The following is a 17,299-nucleotide window of genomic DNA, read 5'->3' as shown; positions in this document are numbered from 1 at the left end:
AAAACTCAATCTTACCTGCATTAAAAGGTTTTAAACTGGATTAACTGACACATGATAAATCTGTCAAAAATGGCCACAGCATTAATGTTGAGTCGTGTGAACATAAAAAAAAAAATATGGTTTAAAATAACACAAGAAATATTTTAGGACTTTAAAGTCCAATCAAAAGATAAAATGCCAAATCAAAAATCCTTTTAACAAATGAAGAAATATGTCATGTAAGAAACCTTGAAACTTAAAATGTCACATTACCTGCATTCGCATTCACATGCTCAGTCTCTCTCTCTCTCTCAAGTCATTAATACTACATATGCACATACATAATAAAACAATAAGAATTAAAAAGTGCAAAATCAGCAAATTAGTTTTGGTAAACTTATTTTAAAAAACAATCGAGTGTTAAGAGTAAGAGAAGATACAGATAAAGATATCCTTGAAATCTGTGACACAATGTTTAAGAGGTAAAACGATCTTCAGTCTTTCCCTTTAACCTTTTTTGGTACTTTGTTGGATTTGTTGAGGATCTTCATGAGGTTTTTGGACATAAAGTAGGGCTTCTGCAGAGATCCATCGTTACGCTCCAAGTCCTCCACTGTGAGAGTCAAAATATGTGAAGTGATGAAACAGACCCTGTGTGCTTGTTTCTGTCTGTATTGTTGTATTATTTCTTAAAAAATGATCCAAGTTAAGTTTTTAGCTTCTTAACTTTATATGTTAAAATGCTGTTAACTAAACAATATTTGAGTATATTTGCGTGATCAAAACTCCCTTAATTTTGGTAGTATTTCAGTGTCAATAACGTGAATGGATCAGGCTTTTATAAACACTCAGTAAACTGTAAACAGCTACTCACAGAAGCAGAGGAAGAGTGTATCGACACACATGTTGTACACACTGAAGAATCCATGAGCTATGAGGTAGCTACCAAACACCACCGTCTACAAAAAACAAAACAGATGTGGAGAAAAAGAAAACGGGCAAAAAAAAGAAGATAAGACTAGGAACAAACTTTGATTACCATTAAAATACGGAGAAGAACCATTTGTAACTTACGATAATTGGCATCCAGTAGTAGTTGAGGGTTTCAGAGCGGAAGGTGTTGCCTGGTAGCAATATCCGACCAGAGAAGAGGAAGAAGGACAATACACCTGGAACAAGATTCAGATTTCAGTGTCTCTTTTCTTTCCTAATAACATCTAAATGCTTATTGGGCTTCACTGTATTAAGACCACATCTTTATCAATTTATTTTCTTATTTTTTATTTAGGTAAGATACTTAGAAAAAAATATTGTTCATAATTCAAATCAGTCAATCCCATATAATATATTGAGAAAGAAGGAGGTGAAAAAGGAGCAAGGGTTTGAACTTCCCTCCCTATCTCTTTTTTTTTTTTTTTTATCTGTCACACAACTATGTGTGTCAGCTCTAAAGTGTACAAGCGAAGCTGCAACACTATGATTGTCTTTGAGAAAAGAAGATGTGTGCCTCAAAATGTGTGCAGTTATCCCCATATTTAAACAATATCGCAACCACCACCTCTCTGACGGCTGGCTCTCTATGAGTATTATATACTTTTGGTTTGAAACATAATTGGGACAATGGGTCGTATGACTCGCTTCTAACACATGGTGTCATCCTTACCCACTCCTGCAACCACCAGGAGCTTCCCAAAGAACAACAGCAGGTCTGTCACTTTATCAAGCACCACGACCCTGAGGTGACAAAGACTCAGAGTCAGACAAATAGAGTCGCTAAAACACATGCAAATGTATTTATGTATTGAACAGGTCAGACAAAATTTTGCCAGCTAGCATTGAAAACACAGGCTATAATTCCTTTTGTAGGTCACATGACTTCCCCACAAACCTCACTACATTTCTCATGAGGAGCATGAAAGCATTTTTGGCTGAGACGCAGAAGTTTTTCCCGTAAATTGCAATCTGTTGAGAAAACAAAGGCAACTTGTTTTAGGAAAATAGAAGGGTTCACATAATACGAATAATATCCAGTGTATGACAAGAAAAAAACTAAGTAGAAAAAGTCTAATTTAATTGATAGCAAAGCATGTTTGTTTTCCTTCTGATAGTACTAAGCTACACCAATTATAATATTTTCTACAATATAACAGTAACAATTAAAATGGAAGGGACCAACAGCTGTACAATAATATGTTGTGCTCACCATGATGTACGCATTCCTGTTGAGGAATTTGATGAACTTCTCCAGACACCAGAGGCAGCACTTCATGCAGCACAATATGAAACGTGCACATGGATTCTGCGCCGCTGGAGACAGAAAACCCATACATGCCCATCGTAAATTGGACGTCTTTAACTTAAATAAAGTCTTATACACTAACACTTCGTCCTTCAGTTTATCTGAAAAAGTCAAACTCACCACATTTTGAGATAGTGTGTCTGACAGTGAGAATATTTAGCTCCAAATGAATCAGCCATTAAATCACCGAAATATAACCTCAGATTCATATATTATACTGTTAAGACTAAAGTTACACTGAATAAAGTGCACTTAGACTCATTGTCAAGATTAAGACTAATTTAAACTGAAGCACAAAAATAAAACCAGAAGTGAGAACATGTTCAGTGACGCAGACAGTGAATATGCGTTGCGGGTAGGTCAGCCTTACATCTTGTTTTGTGGTCAATGTACTCCAGAATCATCCTGGCTATCTGCACCAGGGTCAGGATCAAAGCACCAAATGCCAAGGAGCCCACATGGTACCTGAAATGTACAAAACGATAATGTCTGACTGTCTGGCTGAGGTTTCCTTTACCCAAACTGTTAAGTGCAGGTCTAATGCGTCCTCTAGTAGCCAGAGAGGGAACTGCAGTCCGCCAGAATGTCCTGTCATGTACTCTTAACTTTAAGGTTAAAAAAAGAGGTCTCTTTCTCCATAACCGTCTGAGGGATATAATGTAACCATGTCAGTAGAATTACCGGACAACAAAGATCCAGAGATGGCATCCTTTTTGAATGCAGTCATACAGTTTTTTGACAGGGATGGATGCATTTATTCTTTCAGTAATTTAACCAGTGTAACAGCAGCTCATTAACCTACCTGAGTGAGCGTATAAAGCTAGCAGTAAGGGGAAACATGGGGATGTTATCTGGTTTGGTGAAGGCCCAGTAGTAGGAGGCAAAGGCCCCCGCCAGCGTGCACTGCCCCAAGGCGATGACGAAGTTGACACACCAGAGGAAAGCCACCGCGTTGTAGATCTGCAGGTTGAAGAGGTTCCTCTGGAAGAGACCCTCGTCGTTGTATTTGATGAAGATGCATCTGGCCGAGGGGCAGTCTGGGTAGTCGGACGAGTTGAAGTTCTGAGAGGGAGAGACGGGAGAATGAATGAGTGACTGATGGAGAATGAGAAAGTGAGAAGGAGCAGTGGAAGAGAGGTTTGTGAAGGATTTCCGGCATTGTCTCTGGTGATTGGACAAGTTATATTTACCTTTTTCTAGGTGGCTAGTAATTTAGTTTTACAGGGGAAATATTTTTATATTGGTACATTATAGTTGTTGAACTGGTGATTTGACAGCTGATAGCTAATTATTTCTCCATTCTAAATCAACCAAATTGAAAAATGTAAGAAGTTTTAACTTTAGGTCACAATGCTTATCCCCACTGGGTTCCCATCCTGCCTCCCATCCTGCTCACCTGAGGGTCACAGTTCACAGTGCCATTGATGCTCTCACAGTCATTAATAGTGGAGTTTAGAGCCACCACTTTGTAGATTGGGCCTCCTGAAGTGGCCAAATATCTACATTCATCAGTTTAAGCAAAGAACAGATTCTCTGGACATAAGAAGTGATTGAAGAGTAAAAAAAAATGAACACACAATGGGTGACAGAGTCATCTCAGAAATATATATTAACTTTAGTCTAAAACTGTATACGGTGAACTGTGTAGTCAACAGCATGTATGCAAACACATACACACATGCATGCATAAAATGAAAGGATACAAAGCAGTGGCGCCCCAGTAAGCGACACACACCAGCAGGAGGACAAAGGTGACCAAAGGGTACAGCAGAGAGGACATCATGTGACTGATCGCCCTGTGGTATATGAACACACACATTACAAGGTTATGCCAAGGCCATATGCATGCTTCACAGAAACTAAAAAAAAAGATGATTAAACATGGAACAGATACATTTTTAAATAAATTCCATTTGAGATTTAGAACATCTCAAATGAACAGATATGGGTTTATATTAGGTGTAATCATAAGTGTTAGGTGTGTCATACATGAGTTTTAATGTATGGCATCAGGACTCACTTGCTGGACTCCTGAATAAGGGCGATGGCTATGAGGATTCTTGTCCGCAAGAAGATAATGGTCAGGAGAATGATCCCCTCCGCCACAGATATGATTATCACTGAGGGGGCGAGGAGAGAAAAGTGTGACAAGAAGGAAAACCTGCTACTTAAGAATAATTAATATCAAACATTAACTACAATTACAGTTCCGGCAAGCAATACCCCTTAAATCCTTGTTATCATTTATCAGATGCATTACACAATGTCATGATTGGTTATAAACATGACATGTGGCTCGTGCGTATACCAATGAGGGTTTTATTGCATTTATTTTTGGATGTGGATATGATTCAGTATTTATGATGTCATGGGTTATCTCCCTTTCATACCTCTCATTTCCTCTGTACTGGTATTTACCTGAGTAAAAGCTGCCACTAAAAGTAGGAAGACTAGACCTATCCCCAACGGGAGAAAAGTGTTGTGATGTTTGTGACTTACAGAAGGCCAGCCATGTCTCTTGGACTTGCAGGTAAACGTTGAAGTTGGTGGTGAAACCAATGTCAGTGATGGTAGCAGAGGCTTGCTTGTAGTTATCATATTCCCAGTAGCAGTGCCATATACCTGCAAGAGAAACACTCAAACAACTCAGTGGCTATTTATAGAGGAACATCAAATCTTGTCATACCAAATAAACTGCCCTTAATGACTTGGTGTTCAGAACCAGTACATAAAACGGTAATTTTTGAGCTTCAATTCTTCATAAGTGATGTTAAACACGGGACCAACAACACTTATAGATCTGCTCTGTTTTCAAACAGCAGAGGTACACAATAGATTTGTGGTTGCGTCAGCTGCAAAACAGAATTTCATTAATTACACCTAACTTCTAATGAAGAAAGTTATTTATCCAGTCTGCATTATGTTCAAGATCATTTCAAAAAACAAAGGAATGGAAGGAAATGGTACAAATATTTATATTTCTTTGGAAATGTAAGTGGCAAATCTTTTTGCCATCCCTGAAAATTCTACTTTGCCTCAAAAACTGCTGCGGTTGAGTGTTTACCATATGCCCCAGCACCCAGGACTCCTATGATGAGCACCCACACCATCACTGGAGCTGTGAATCTCAACAGCAACAGGAACAGCATACTGACCACCATGGCTATTAGCAGACAACTGAGAGGGGAGATCAAACAGTTAAGAAGAAATTATTTTTAAAAAAGGTCAAATATCAAAAGGATAAAGAGGTCGATGCATACATCATCAAATTGTCAGACATATATAATATTATTTGATACCACCAAAAGCTCTGTATTGCACATTTATCTCAAGAGTAATTTCTATCTGTATTTCTGCCAATAGGTGGCAGTGTACAGTGGGGCAAAAAAGTATTTAGTCAGCCACCAATTTTGCAAGTTCTCCCACATAAAAAGATGAGAGAGGCCTGTAATTTTCATCATAGGTATACCTAAACTATGAGAGACAAAATGAGAAATTCCTGAAAATCACATTGTCTGATTTTTAAAGAATATATTTGCAAATTATGGTGGAAAATAAGTATTTGGTCAATAACAAAAGTTCATCTCAATACTTTGTTATATACCCTTTGTTGGCAATGACAGAGGTCAAACGTTTTCTGTAAGTCTTCACAAGCTTTTCACACACTGTTGCTGGTATTTTGGCCCATTCCTCCATGCAGATCTCCTCTAGAGCAGTGATGTTTTGGGGCTGTCGCTGGGCAACACAGACTTTCAACTCCCTCCACAGATTTTCTATGGGGTTGAGATCTGGAGACTGGCTAGGCCACTCCAGGACCTTGAAATGCTTCTTACGAAGCCACTCCTTCGTTGCCCGGGCGGTGTGTTTGGGATCATTGTCATGCTGAAAGACCCAGCCACGTTTCATCTTCAATGCCCTTGCTGATGGAAGGAGGTTTTCACTCAAAATCTCACAATACATGGCCCCATTCATTCTTTCCTTTACACGGATCAGTCGTCCTGGTCCCCTTGCAGAAAAACAGCCCCAAAGCATGATGTTTCCACCCCCATGCTTCACAGTAGGTATGGTGTTCTTTGGATGCAACTCGGCATTCTTTCTCCTCCCAACACGACGAGTTGAGTTTTTACCAAAAAGTTCTATTTTGGTTTCATCTGACCATATGACATTCTCCCAATCCTCTTCTGGATCATCCAAATGCTCTCTAGCAAACTTCAGACGGGCCTGGACATGTACTGGCTTAAGCAGGGGGACACGTCTGGCACTGCAGGATTTGAGTCCCTGGCGGCGTAGTGTGTTACTGATGGTAGCCTTTGTTACTTTGGTCCCAGCTCTCTGCAGGTCATTCACTAGGTCCCCCGTGTGGTTCTGGGATTTTTGTTCACCGTTCTTGTGATCATTTTGGCCCCACGGGGTGAGATCTTGCGTGGAGCCCCAGATCGAGGGAGATTATCAGTGGTCTTGTATGTCTTCCATTTTCTAATAATTGCTCCCACAGTTGATTTCTTCACACCAAGCTGCTTACCTATTGCAGATTCAGTCTTCCCAGCCTGGTGCAGGTCTACAATTTTGTTTCTGGTGTCCTTTGACAGCTCTTTGGTCTTGGCCATAGTGGAGTTTGGAGTGTGACTGTTTGAGGTTGTGGACAGGTGTCTTTTATACTGATAACAAGTTCAAACAGGTGCCATTAATACAGGTAACGAGTGGAGGACAGAGGAGCCTCTTAAAGAAGAAGTTACAGGTCTGTGAGAGCCAGAAATCTTGCTTGTTTGTAGGTGACCAAATACTTATTTTACCGAGGAATTTACCAATTAATTCATTAAAAATCCTACAATGTGATTTCCTGGATTCCCCCCATTCTGTCTCTCATAGTTGAAGTGTACCTATGATGAAAATTACAGGCGTCTCTCATCTTTTTAAGTGGGAGAACTTGCACAATTGGTGGCTGACTAAATACTTTTTTGCCCCACTGTATGTGTGCTGTAGTTTTTCAAGGCTACTCACAGGAGGATCCACGGCCATGACGACGCAAAATCCTCAAAGATGCGGACGCCAATCTCCCTGGCATTGAAGCCATTCACAATGTCCCTATTGAAGACAGAAACAAGACAAGCTGCGTTGGTGACAGCTCTAGGAAAATCTGACAAATTTGTTTATAAAACAAACAAACAATAAACACAGCTTCAATACATTTCTGAAGCGCCTGTTGGAAGCTACAAAAGCAATGTATTGGTGTAGTGTAGTGAAGTGGTAAAGACAGGCTAAAAAGACAGAGATAACCCCACACACAGAGAGAGAATACAGTCTTTCTGCAAGTCCCAAGAGAGCGTTTTACATGGTATCTAAGGCAACAAGAGCAACTACTACCAGCAGCTACGCTAAAGCTCACACATAAACTCACGAAGCCACCGACCCTTTGCTGGTGATGATGAGGAGGAGAAAGAAACAGCGTTGTTAAAGTGTGTGAGTCTTCAAATGTGCAGTTATCTTTGATTCAAGAGCAGGTGCTGAAATTAAGAGTTGTTTTGTTATTAAATCAACATATGATGAGGTCAGGCATCCACTGTATCTTACCCAGTGCCGTTCTTGATTATGCTGACTGTGTCGTTGACTGAGGATGGTAATCCGGGAATTTGGGAAAATTCTGAAGGGATCGTCCCCAGGGCAGAGATGTCGGGCAAACATCTACCCAGAACTGACGGCAGAGAAAATGAAATCAGCTTGAAACGGGTTGAATTATACTTCTTACAAAATCTGTCACATACTAAGGATCACAAACCATATTCCATCTACTATACTTGGAAGTAAATAAAAAATAACAGCGTAGTTCCCATAGATTAGCAGTTAAATCCACACTAATATTAACTAACATTAAGGAGCTGCATTAAACTCACAACCAGCCTTTATTTCAGTGCAAATGTATCATCAGACACAAATTAATATGAATATAATGTAGTGTATAAGAGCACTTTCACTCACCAGAGGTCGTAGGCACGTAGAAGAAAGGACACAGCTCGTTGTCTACAATGTCTTTAACAGTCTGAAAAAAACATTATCATGTTGTTTTAAAGAAATGACATGTGAATGGTTCAACGGACATGTCAGGCTACTTTTGCTGATTATAATGCAGACAATCTTTCATAGAACAAATGAAAGAGTCAAAACAAATGTCACATTTGGCAACTTTCAGGGATACACACAGAGTTTACACATGGTAACAAAAATGGGACTTACCACATCAGTATTTGCCAGGTCTATGGATGGCACACAGAGGCTTTGATTGAAAACGTCCGCTGGCTTTACGTTGGGAAAATATGACTGTATTCCCACAGCCCAAAACTGAGAGGGACAGTTTTCCACACACACCTATAAGTAACAGATAAAGATGATTATTTCTGGGACACTGGAAAAGTACGGTAAACAGTCCCGTATAATTAAGAACAACAAAATCAAGTAGCCTTTTCTACCTGTGTTGTTGGACACTGAAAACCATTCAGAGCAGTTGCCATAACGTTAACAGATGTGGCACATTTGAGAATGTCAAAGTAGAACAGGTTAGGTCGGCCTCTAAGAGAGAGAAGGCAGGGAGAGAGAGTTGAGTTTGAAATGCATATTCATTATATCTAGTACATGTAAAAAAAAAAAAAAAAAAAAGATATGAAATGGAAAGAGAGAGAGATTGATTTACTTATTTGGTCCAATGCCACAGAACCATCCAGTTGAGTTTCTCGGATAAAGAACATGTCTTGGATCTCCAAAGAACCAAGCTAATAGAAAAAACACACACACACACACACAGAGAGATTAGCCAATGAAGTAAAATATTATAAATAAAAATAAAGTTAATCACCCTCCATTATGTCCATTTTATGGCACTGCGGTAATACAGTGTGACTACATTTTTTATACTTAACATAGAAGCTGCACTTTTATTGAGTTTGTTTGGAAGGGATGCGAGAGAGATACACTAGTGATTTATTAATTAAGGCGGGAGAGAATGATTCTGGTGTTACACAAAATACATTTTAAGCTACACTGCAGATATTTCTATCATACTTTATCAACTTGTAGACCAAAATTTGAACAATCAATATATTTAGATTGGGCTCACAAATTATCATTTCTGTTAATGCCTGTCAAAATACTGTTTGTTTTTAACTTATTAGAAATTCTTAAAAAACATTTGCAGAGGCAATTAAGCTAAAATGTCCTATACAGGTCACATCATTTGGTGGTTTATCAACTTTTATTTAAACAGATGAATGAATTGAAAACCAATTCTCATATAAATTACAATCTGGCCATGAGGCAGCAACAGAAGATGATACAAAACATTAGAACATAGATACAACTAGTGCAATAAAACAACATCACACAAAATTAAAACATCACAATATATACAACAATAGAGAAATATATACTGTGTTCCAGAGAAGCAAATTCAAAAGCAGATGCAGTGTTCAGAAACTATCGCTTGTAATAAGTTATTAAAGGAGGGTAAGAGAAAGAAGGTGTGGAGTTTCAGCATCTTTTGAAACTTGTTCTAGTCGCGGGGAGCAGCACTCTGGAATAAGTGATGACTTAAGGAGGTGGGGTCTTTACTAATGAATTTGCTAGAACATAAACTGTGATTTCTGATGGAGATATAGAGTAGTGAGCGGAGATATGGACGGGTTTCGTCAGTGTGGGTTTATAAATGCATTAATACCAGCAATTAGTTTATTATTTCAGCCCAACCACAAACAGGATGCACTTTAAAGGTTTTGATGAACACATCTCTTGTTTCTACAGAGTCTGGTTTGATCAATAGTGTTAGTCGTAGTAAACAAACGCATATGCCAAATGATAATAATGTATTATGTTAACCACTGTTTCTCATACATCTAGTAGAATATTTTGTTACTAAGGATTAAATGCAGCCCTTTTGTATTAACACTGGCCGGTAGATTTCTCCACTTAACGACTACAACAAATGAACCCTAACTAACCAATGCTTTCGAGCAGCCTCCATTGAAAGAAACAACCGGTTATTTGTGACACACTCAGCCGCTGACACACATATTACTTATCAGGACGGTCTGTTGACTCTAGATAAGAGAGGGCCCTGAGTGTTGGAATGAGCTTGATGACAGGGCAATAAAAAGCCACTGACTGGATGTTCACATGGAAATCAGCTGTTCGTACGTAATAATAATACTCAACATATTGACATATGTTTGATGATGATGATGATGAAACAAAGTATAGGGATTAAGAATTAAAATAGATTAATTCAGAGAAAGGGAAGCAAGACATTTTTATTAACAATCACTTATAAACACTGAAAGCATCATGTTAGCTCTACAGAGGGCTGGAGATGCATTACAAAAAGGATAACAGAATAAAAATCATTACAAGGCAGTGACGCTGACAAGCATAGTGTCCAAAGAGACACACAAACAGTCGATGTCTGAGGTTTTGATGGAGCAACCGAATTTTGAAACCCTGACAGTTGTAACAGCGTTGGTAGGCTACTTTGCTAGTTAGGATCTACGGTACATAAATCCAGGAAGTCACTGTGGTAAAGCCGCAAACTGTCCTCTTTACACAAACTAGATAAAATGTGTTCATTAGTGAGCTTTAGAGAAGCTGGTCGGTGAATTTAGTTGGCAAGCTGTATTTCCCTGTTTCCATGTTGATGTTGAGCTATGTTTCATATACAAAGGATAGGCACAAGAGAGAGGGGTATCAATCTTCTCATATAACTCTAAGCAATGAAGCAAACTAACGCGTTTCCAAAAAAGTCGACCTGTTCCTTGAACAAATAGAATGGACAAGAATGGCTCAGAGAAGAGGTGTTGAAAATCAAACACTGATTGTTGGGGCGGACACAAAGGCCTATGTTGTCGGGTTACTCTCACCTAAAATCCCAACTGCTATGTAGCCGAGGACGACTGCCATAAACAGGACACAGCAGATTATGTCAGTGCACCCTCTGATGAAGAAGAAAAGAGAGACAGCGACAGGTTAAAGTGAGCAGGCTGAGCTTTTGCTTTTACGTTTGCCTTGAGGGTGACAAATGTGATTTTATCAGTCAACCAACTTGGCAAACACAGAAACAGCTAGGCTGAGGATTTGGGGGATTAAAGGAGTTAGTTTGTGGGGAAACAGCCTAATGAGTCGGATTCACCTTTTCTTCATGGATCCATTGAATGTTGGGTCAAACTGAGCAGGTTCTCCTGGGAAAAGAAAACAAGATTGGGTAGCTTTTAATGCAAAGTAAATTAATCGCTGACTGGTACACCGTCACAATCAGCAACTTCTGTGTTTGTTTTCAGATAGATTATTAGTACCCATTAGTTTATCTCGCTTTTATAAAGTCACTTAACCTGCAATTCCCCCTCAAGGAAATGCATTGCATAATAAATCTTGAGTGCTGTACTTACGGAAATATGTGTGCTTAAAAAGTAACTATGTTCTTTTTGTCCAGTGTTCACTGCGTCATTTTTTTAGAGTTAATGAATTATAGTGCAAGTGAACAAGGAAATACTTTTCGAGACGTGAGAAAGAATCTTATATTTTTATGGGTTGGTTACTCACAGGTGCTTTACAATAAAACAATCAGAACTGAGGTGAAAGCTATAACGAAAAAAAGAAATGTCTCATTGTTATTTCCTGGAACAGAGAGAGAGACTGCCAACAAGAACAAACAATGAAACCCAATAGGTGTCGTTCATCTCGTAATACAAGCTGCTTTCCATATATTTTAAAGAGTATTTTGTTCAGAATAGTTCCTCCATGAGCGGAGAGAGCACAGAGGAGAGGAGAGGAGCTCGAACTTATTTGAATCTCATTTGAATTCAAAGTCTGGCTTTTTTGAGGAGGGAGAGGTGTAGACATTTAATCATTTTAATGGGATTGACAATCTGAAAACTTGTTTGAGGAGAACCCAACTGAAAACCCTCCTATAATGACAGCCTCAATTGGCCTTTGTTGCATTATCCAGTTGGGCAGGAAAAACACAACAGGCTGCTTGAAGTATGTCATCATAAGGAGACAATGCAGACACGTTTTTGGAAGGTGTCAAGGTGTGAAAATACATCAAATACCAACACAGGGGAATCTGTATTCCTGTGCTCAAACCCTAATAGACAACTAATAGGAGTTAAAATGTTGTGACTAAGAGCCTGAACTTACGACGTGATAAAACGTGTGCAGGTGTTAGTTTGGGTAAATGTTGGAGTCCCATCTGACACATGCAAATGCTAATGTGATTTCTAAATTTGATTGGTCTGCAGGGATAGGCGATTTGCTTGGCAGCTCACTGTAATCATTTATCTTAGTAGCTAGAGCTAAATGATCTCCACTGAGTGTAATTTGTATGGGATGCAAATATACAAACAGGATGCAGTACGTTTGTAGCTTTTCCGTCCCCTAGTCTAGTCTAGTGAGCAAGAAAATTCTGAAAACTTCCATGGAGCAGTGGTACAGTGAAACAAAAATTCCACGTCTTACATAAGAAGGGCTCTGCTCTAATCATATAGTTATATCTGATATGGATCTTATGTGAACAACAAGTGTAGGTCAGTGGAAAGCCACACAAAGAAACAGGACGCACATCTCTATCCACATCAATGCCTCTGTGCAGTTTTCTAAACCCTCAAGTGTTGAATATGAAACAAATGACTCGAGCAATAAATAAAATGTTCTCAACAAAGAAACCTGTTCATCTGCCTCTTGTCATGCCCCGAGTGTTTCAGATTTAAACTCTGCTAGGAGACTGCTGTGTGTCTGGAGTAAAGGAGAACATGGAAAATGGCTCACTGTGACTCTGTGTGACACAATAAAAAAAAGGGTTTTCAGTTTTTATATCCCTGTAAAAAGGTGTAGGAAGGCTTTAAACCTTTAGACCTTGAATCTCAGACAGGCTGGCTGTAACACAATAAGGTCATCACTTGACCTTGACTGCAGGAAGAATGGGTCTCTTATTTTGCTATGCTTTGTCCAAGTTGGTGAATCAACAGTGACTCATAACATTCGTCATATGGGGCAACAAATGAGTATATTTATCAAAAAAGGGGTCACCTGACTGATGTAATAATAATGTAAAGTGTGATTTGTTTTGTACAAATCACCAGGTTAATTGGTAACCTGTAGTTTACACAAGACTATCCCAGGGGAAAAGAAAGGAAGAAAAAGAGTCATCGTTACAAATAAATGTGTAAAATATGAGGGGAGGGGAATTGTGATTTATTGGATTGTCAAAAGTGGTATGTGACTTTTGAATACTTTTATGGTTGAACACGTCAAAGCCATGACAGCAGCAGAAAGGGGTTCTTATCATAAGGAATATTCAAAGAGAAAATGGAGAGTTTATTTCATTATAGATCAATAAAAAAGAGTGGAAAATGTAAAAGTGCAAAACCAAACCATAACCAGTTTATTATATGACAGAGAAAAGTGTTAATTCCTCACATTTGTGAATAGCTAATTTTTGGTGGTTTGACAAATGACACTTTGTTGTTAACTACTAATCAGTCACCAAATATTACATTTTGTGTTTCAGCTTTAATGGAAAGGGTTGCTGAATCTGCAGATGTCTGTTAATTAACCAAACTTAGTTCCTGGTTCAAAAATACGACGTCCACCACTTCAAAAAAACGTAAATCTACTTGACATCAGACAAAATATCGTTAACTCAAACTAATCAAACCTAATAGAAAACATTATATAGAAGGAATATTGTGTTACTGCGTGAAGAACTTTGCACCACTTTCAAAAACAGACACACAGCTTTTCAAAATAAACCCATCAGTAGCTCTCTAGCTTTATACATTAGCTACATTAACTTGTGATTTTAAATCAGACCCAGGTCTTTTCCCCTCGTTGCCTCAAGCCGCTTTAACAAACTTTCTAGTCAATGATTTGCAGCACCAAAACCCTCTCAAGTCACTTATTTCCCAACACGTGAGTGTCTTCACATCTCTAACAGGAAAACAGGTTGCATTGAAATGTGTAACTGCTCCAAACAAGAACAAAAGCCAGACATATTGTACAATAAAATGGCCTGACTGAATTGGGCAACAACAGGCCGTCAAAATAAGAAAGCCGTGTTGTGTTCAACAAAATTATTTATACTTCCTCATGAAGGAAGGTACGACAGTTGGGACCAAGCAGGAAGTAGATTAACAATTAGAAATGGTGATGAGTTTAGGCTTTCACCACGATCAGTAAACTGTCAGCTCCGACACTCTGTGGTCGCCTCTTCTGTTGTCATCTTTTCTCTCTGATGTTTTCATAAGCTATTTTAAGAGACATGAAATCAGACATTTACCTTCAGGGAGGGTTTGTTTACTGTGGGCTTTGCAACACCTCCCAGACTGTCAATAGACTCGTGACTTTATTGATATATCAAATACCACAAAGAGTAAACAGGATACAGAATAGGAGATATCATTCAAACACTCCGTTGTGGCAGCATGAGCAGTATTAGTTGCACAACACAATTATTGATCGACAGAAGATCAATCTGCTACTTGTGTGGTTATCAAATAATAATTTAATTTAGTGTCATTTTCAAGCAAAAAAGATTTCCTCCTCCTTTTATATATTATAAATTAATATCTGTGGCTTCTGGACCGTGGGATAAAACAAATTATTTCAAAATGTCAACTTGTGATGGGCATTTTGAACCTATTTCTTACATGTTATAGACCAAACAATTAACAGATAAAGAAGTTGGAAGATAAATTGATTAAAGCTGAAACCATAAACTGATTAGATGATTACAGAAAATTAATCTTAAGCGACTACTTTCATCATCATCTAATGATAAATTAACTATTTTTTATAGCAAAGGTAACAAAAATACTCAGGTTCTAGTTTCACAATTGTCACAAAATTATTAACTCACAACAACATAAAGTAAAACATCTTCACAAGACCTTCTTTATTACTTGCTGGCTACCAACATTTCTTTATTTACACAACAAAGCACAATGCACTTTATATTTAATTATAGGAAAGTGCTGGGACCACAGTGTGGGTAATTTAAATCAGTGTTGCCCAACCAATTCTGACTTGTGACCCCTTAAAATGAATCAATGTGTGATTGTCATATGTTTAATGCTTCATGTGGTCATCGCAGGTAGAAATTAGGGAAGGTTATTCACCCCAAATTTATTTTTTATTTTTTGAAGTGTTTTTAGAGACCGGAAGTCGTTAAAGAATCCAATATTTTATAAGAAAAAATAAACAATATAAACAAAAAAATCTCTGTTTCATTCTTATACTCTGAGCCAACTCGAAGTTTCCTATTTATCTTAAACATTTCTTTTTTCTTTTTTTTAGGTACAGCCTTAATGTCTAGGGTGTTGTGGCTGAGCTATACATATATTATGACATAATTTAATAAGTTGTTAGTAAACCATTTAACCATGTTTATTAATGATCATGTTTACTAACAAACATCAGCCGACTAACGTACCTTTGGCACTATTTACTCATAAACTGTTTACTCATTTAAATGAGCACAGATCTGGTGTCAACACTGTCGACTCTGACGTTAAGCTCTGACACTTTAATGGGACTTAACTACAGTAAAACGCGACGTCCACTCACCATACTCGGAGCCCGGGGTGGTCTCCTGTTTTTTACCCATTGTCCGGCCTTGTCCTCCTTCACTTCTTAAACACTGCTTCCTTTGCTTAAAGTTATCGGAAAACGTTCAGACAAAAAGTTGAAATTGCGTTTAAAACGAGCTCCACCGTGTCTGAGCGGCCATGATTACTAAGTTTGAAATCTTTTTCTTCCTGGCACTTGTAACTAAGCAGTGACGATATGAGCGCACCTGCAGAGGGATGCGCACCTGCGCTTGCTATCAAAGATGGGTTTTTTTTGAAAAGAGGGATCACTCTGATATGATTGTAAAAACTTGAGAGTGAGAATGTCCGCGTAGGCGAGGCTGACTTATAACAGCGGTCATAAGTTCAACTTTGAGGTTGTACTTTACCTTTTTGACGCAAATATTTTACTTTTTACTCAAATACATTTATTTAAAACCTTTATTAGGCTACTTTGTAGATTGATGTAGTATTCAAACTATTAATCAAGTTATAAATGATTAGCAGTTTATAAATGAATACAAATTTGCTCCAGCTTTACCAGCTGCAACATAAAAGTACACATTATTGCATCAATAACTAAAATCCAGTATTGTAATAAAATACATAAGTAAGATTTTGGTTATAAGTCCACATAACAGAATATTGTTACATTGTAGTATTGTTACTTTTGCCTAAGGAAAATATATGAATATTCCTTCTAACACTGCCACAGAGGGGGCCCAGTGAATTAACATTCACTGTGTAGTGTTTGTGGTAATCTGATTAATCACAAACGTCTTAGTAGTAACATTGTATGCATCAGTAAAAACGCAATATAATATGAAAGGATTCAGGGTTTAAGGTGACACCATCATTATGATCTTGAGGCCCTAACCCATAGGGGCGCTCTGTGGTAGAAATGTTTTATTATTTCACTTTATCTTGCTTTTGCATGCATATTATTTGTACTTCATCAATCATTCTACCAGTCTGTGGTAGCCAGCGCCCTCTTCTTTGCTGTGGTGTGCTGGGGTGGTGGCATCAGGACTGGAGATGCCAACAAACTTAATAAGTTGGTGAGGAAAGCCAGCTCTGTGGTGGGTCTGGAGCTGGACAGTCTGGAGTCAGTGGGTGAGAGGAGGATGAAGGCCAAACTCGGAGCCATCCTGGACAATCCCTCTCACCCTCTCCATGAGGAACTGTGGCAGCTGGGCAGCTCTTTCAGCCATCGGCTGATTCTACCAAAGAGCAGGACGGAGCGCTTCAGACGCTCATTTGTGCCCACTGCCATCAGACTGTATAACAACAGCGGAGACCACAGTCTGTCAACATGCTGACCAGGCCCCCCCCATGTGGATATACTGTATATTTTTATTCTTATTTTTATTTTATTGTATAATATGTGTATTTATTATCTGTTGCTATGTAGTTGAGCTGCTGC

General features: G+C 38.5%; 1 protein-coding gene across 1 annotated transcript; it reads right to left on the bottom strand.

The window, feature by feature from the left end:
* Window positions 1-76: 76 nt before the first annotated feature.
* slc44a4 (solute carrier family 44 member 4) lies at window positions 77-16,131 on the bottom strand. Its single transcript, XM_054605860.1, has 22 exons — window positions 15,875-16,131; window positions 11,445-11,493; window positions 11,176-11,249; window positions 8,964-9,042; window positions 8,743-8,842; window positions 8,510-8,641; window positions 8,255-8,315; window positions 7,850-7,970; window positions 7,280-7,363; window positions 5,343-5,455; window positions 4,778-4,900; window positions 4,299-4,398; window positions 3,982-4,074; window positions 3,675-3,777; window positions 3,081-3,340; window positions 2,649-2,743; window positions 2,183-2,286; window positions 1,868-1,941; window positions 1,643-1,713; window positions 1,054-1,148; window positions 854-938; window positions 77-592 (listed from the first exon to the last, which is right to left on the bottom strand). Exons 1-22 carry the CDS (start codon window positions 15,912-15,914, stop codon window positions 474-476), a joined length of 2,175 nt encoding a protein of 724 aa, XP_054461835.1. The 5' UTR covers window positions 15,915-16,131; the 3' UTR covers window positions 77-473.
* Between the last annotated feature and the right edge of the window lie 1,168 nt (window positions 16,132-17,299).

Source organism: Anoplopoma fimbria, chromosome 10, assembly GCF_027596085.1.
Source record: "Anoplopoma fimbria isolate UVic2021 breed Golden Eagle Sablefish chromosome 10, Afim_UVic_2022, whole genome shotgun sequence".
NCBI classification, from domain to species: Eukaryota; Metazoa; Chordata; class Actinopteri; order Perciformes; family Anoplopomatidae; genus Anoplopoma; species Anoplopoma fimbria.
Note: the sequence above shows the minus strand (reverse complement) of the source record. Positions and strands in the feature narration are given on the sequence as shown.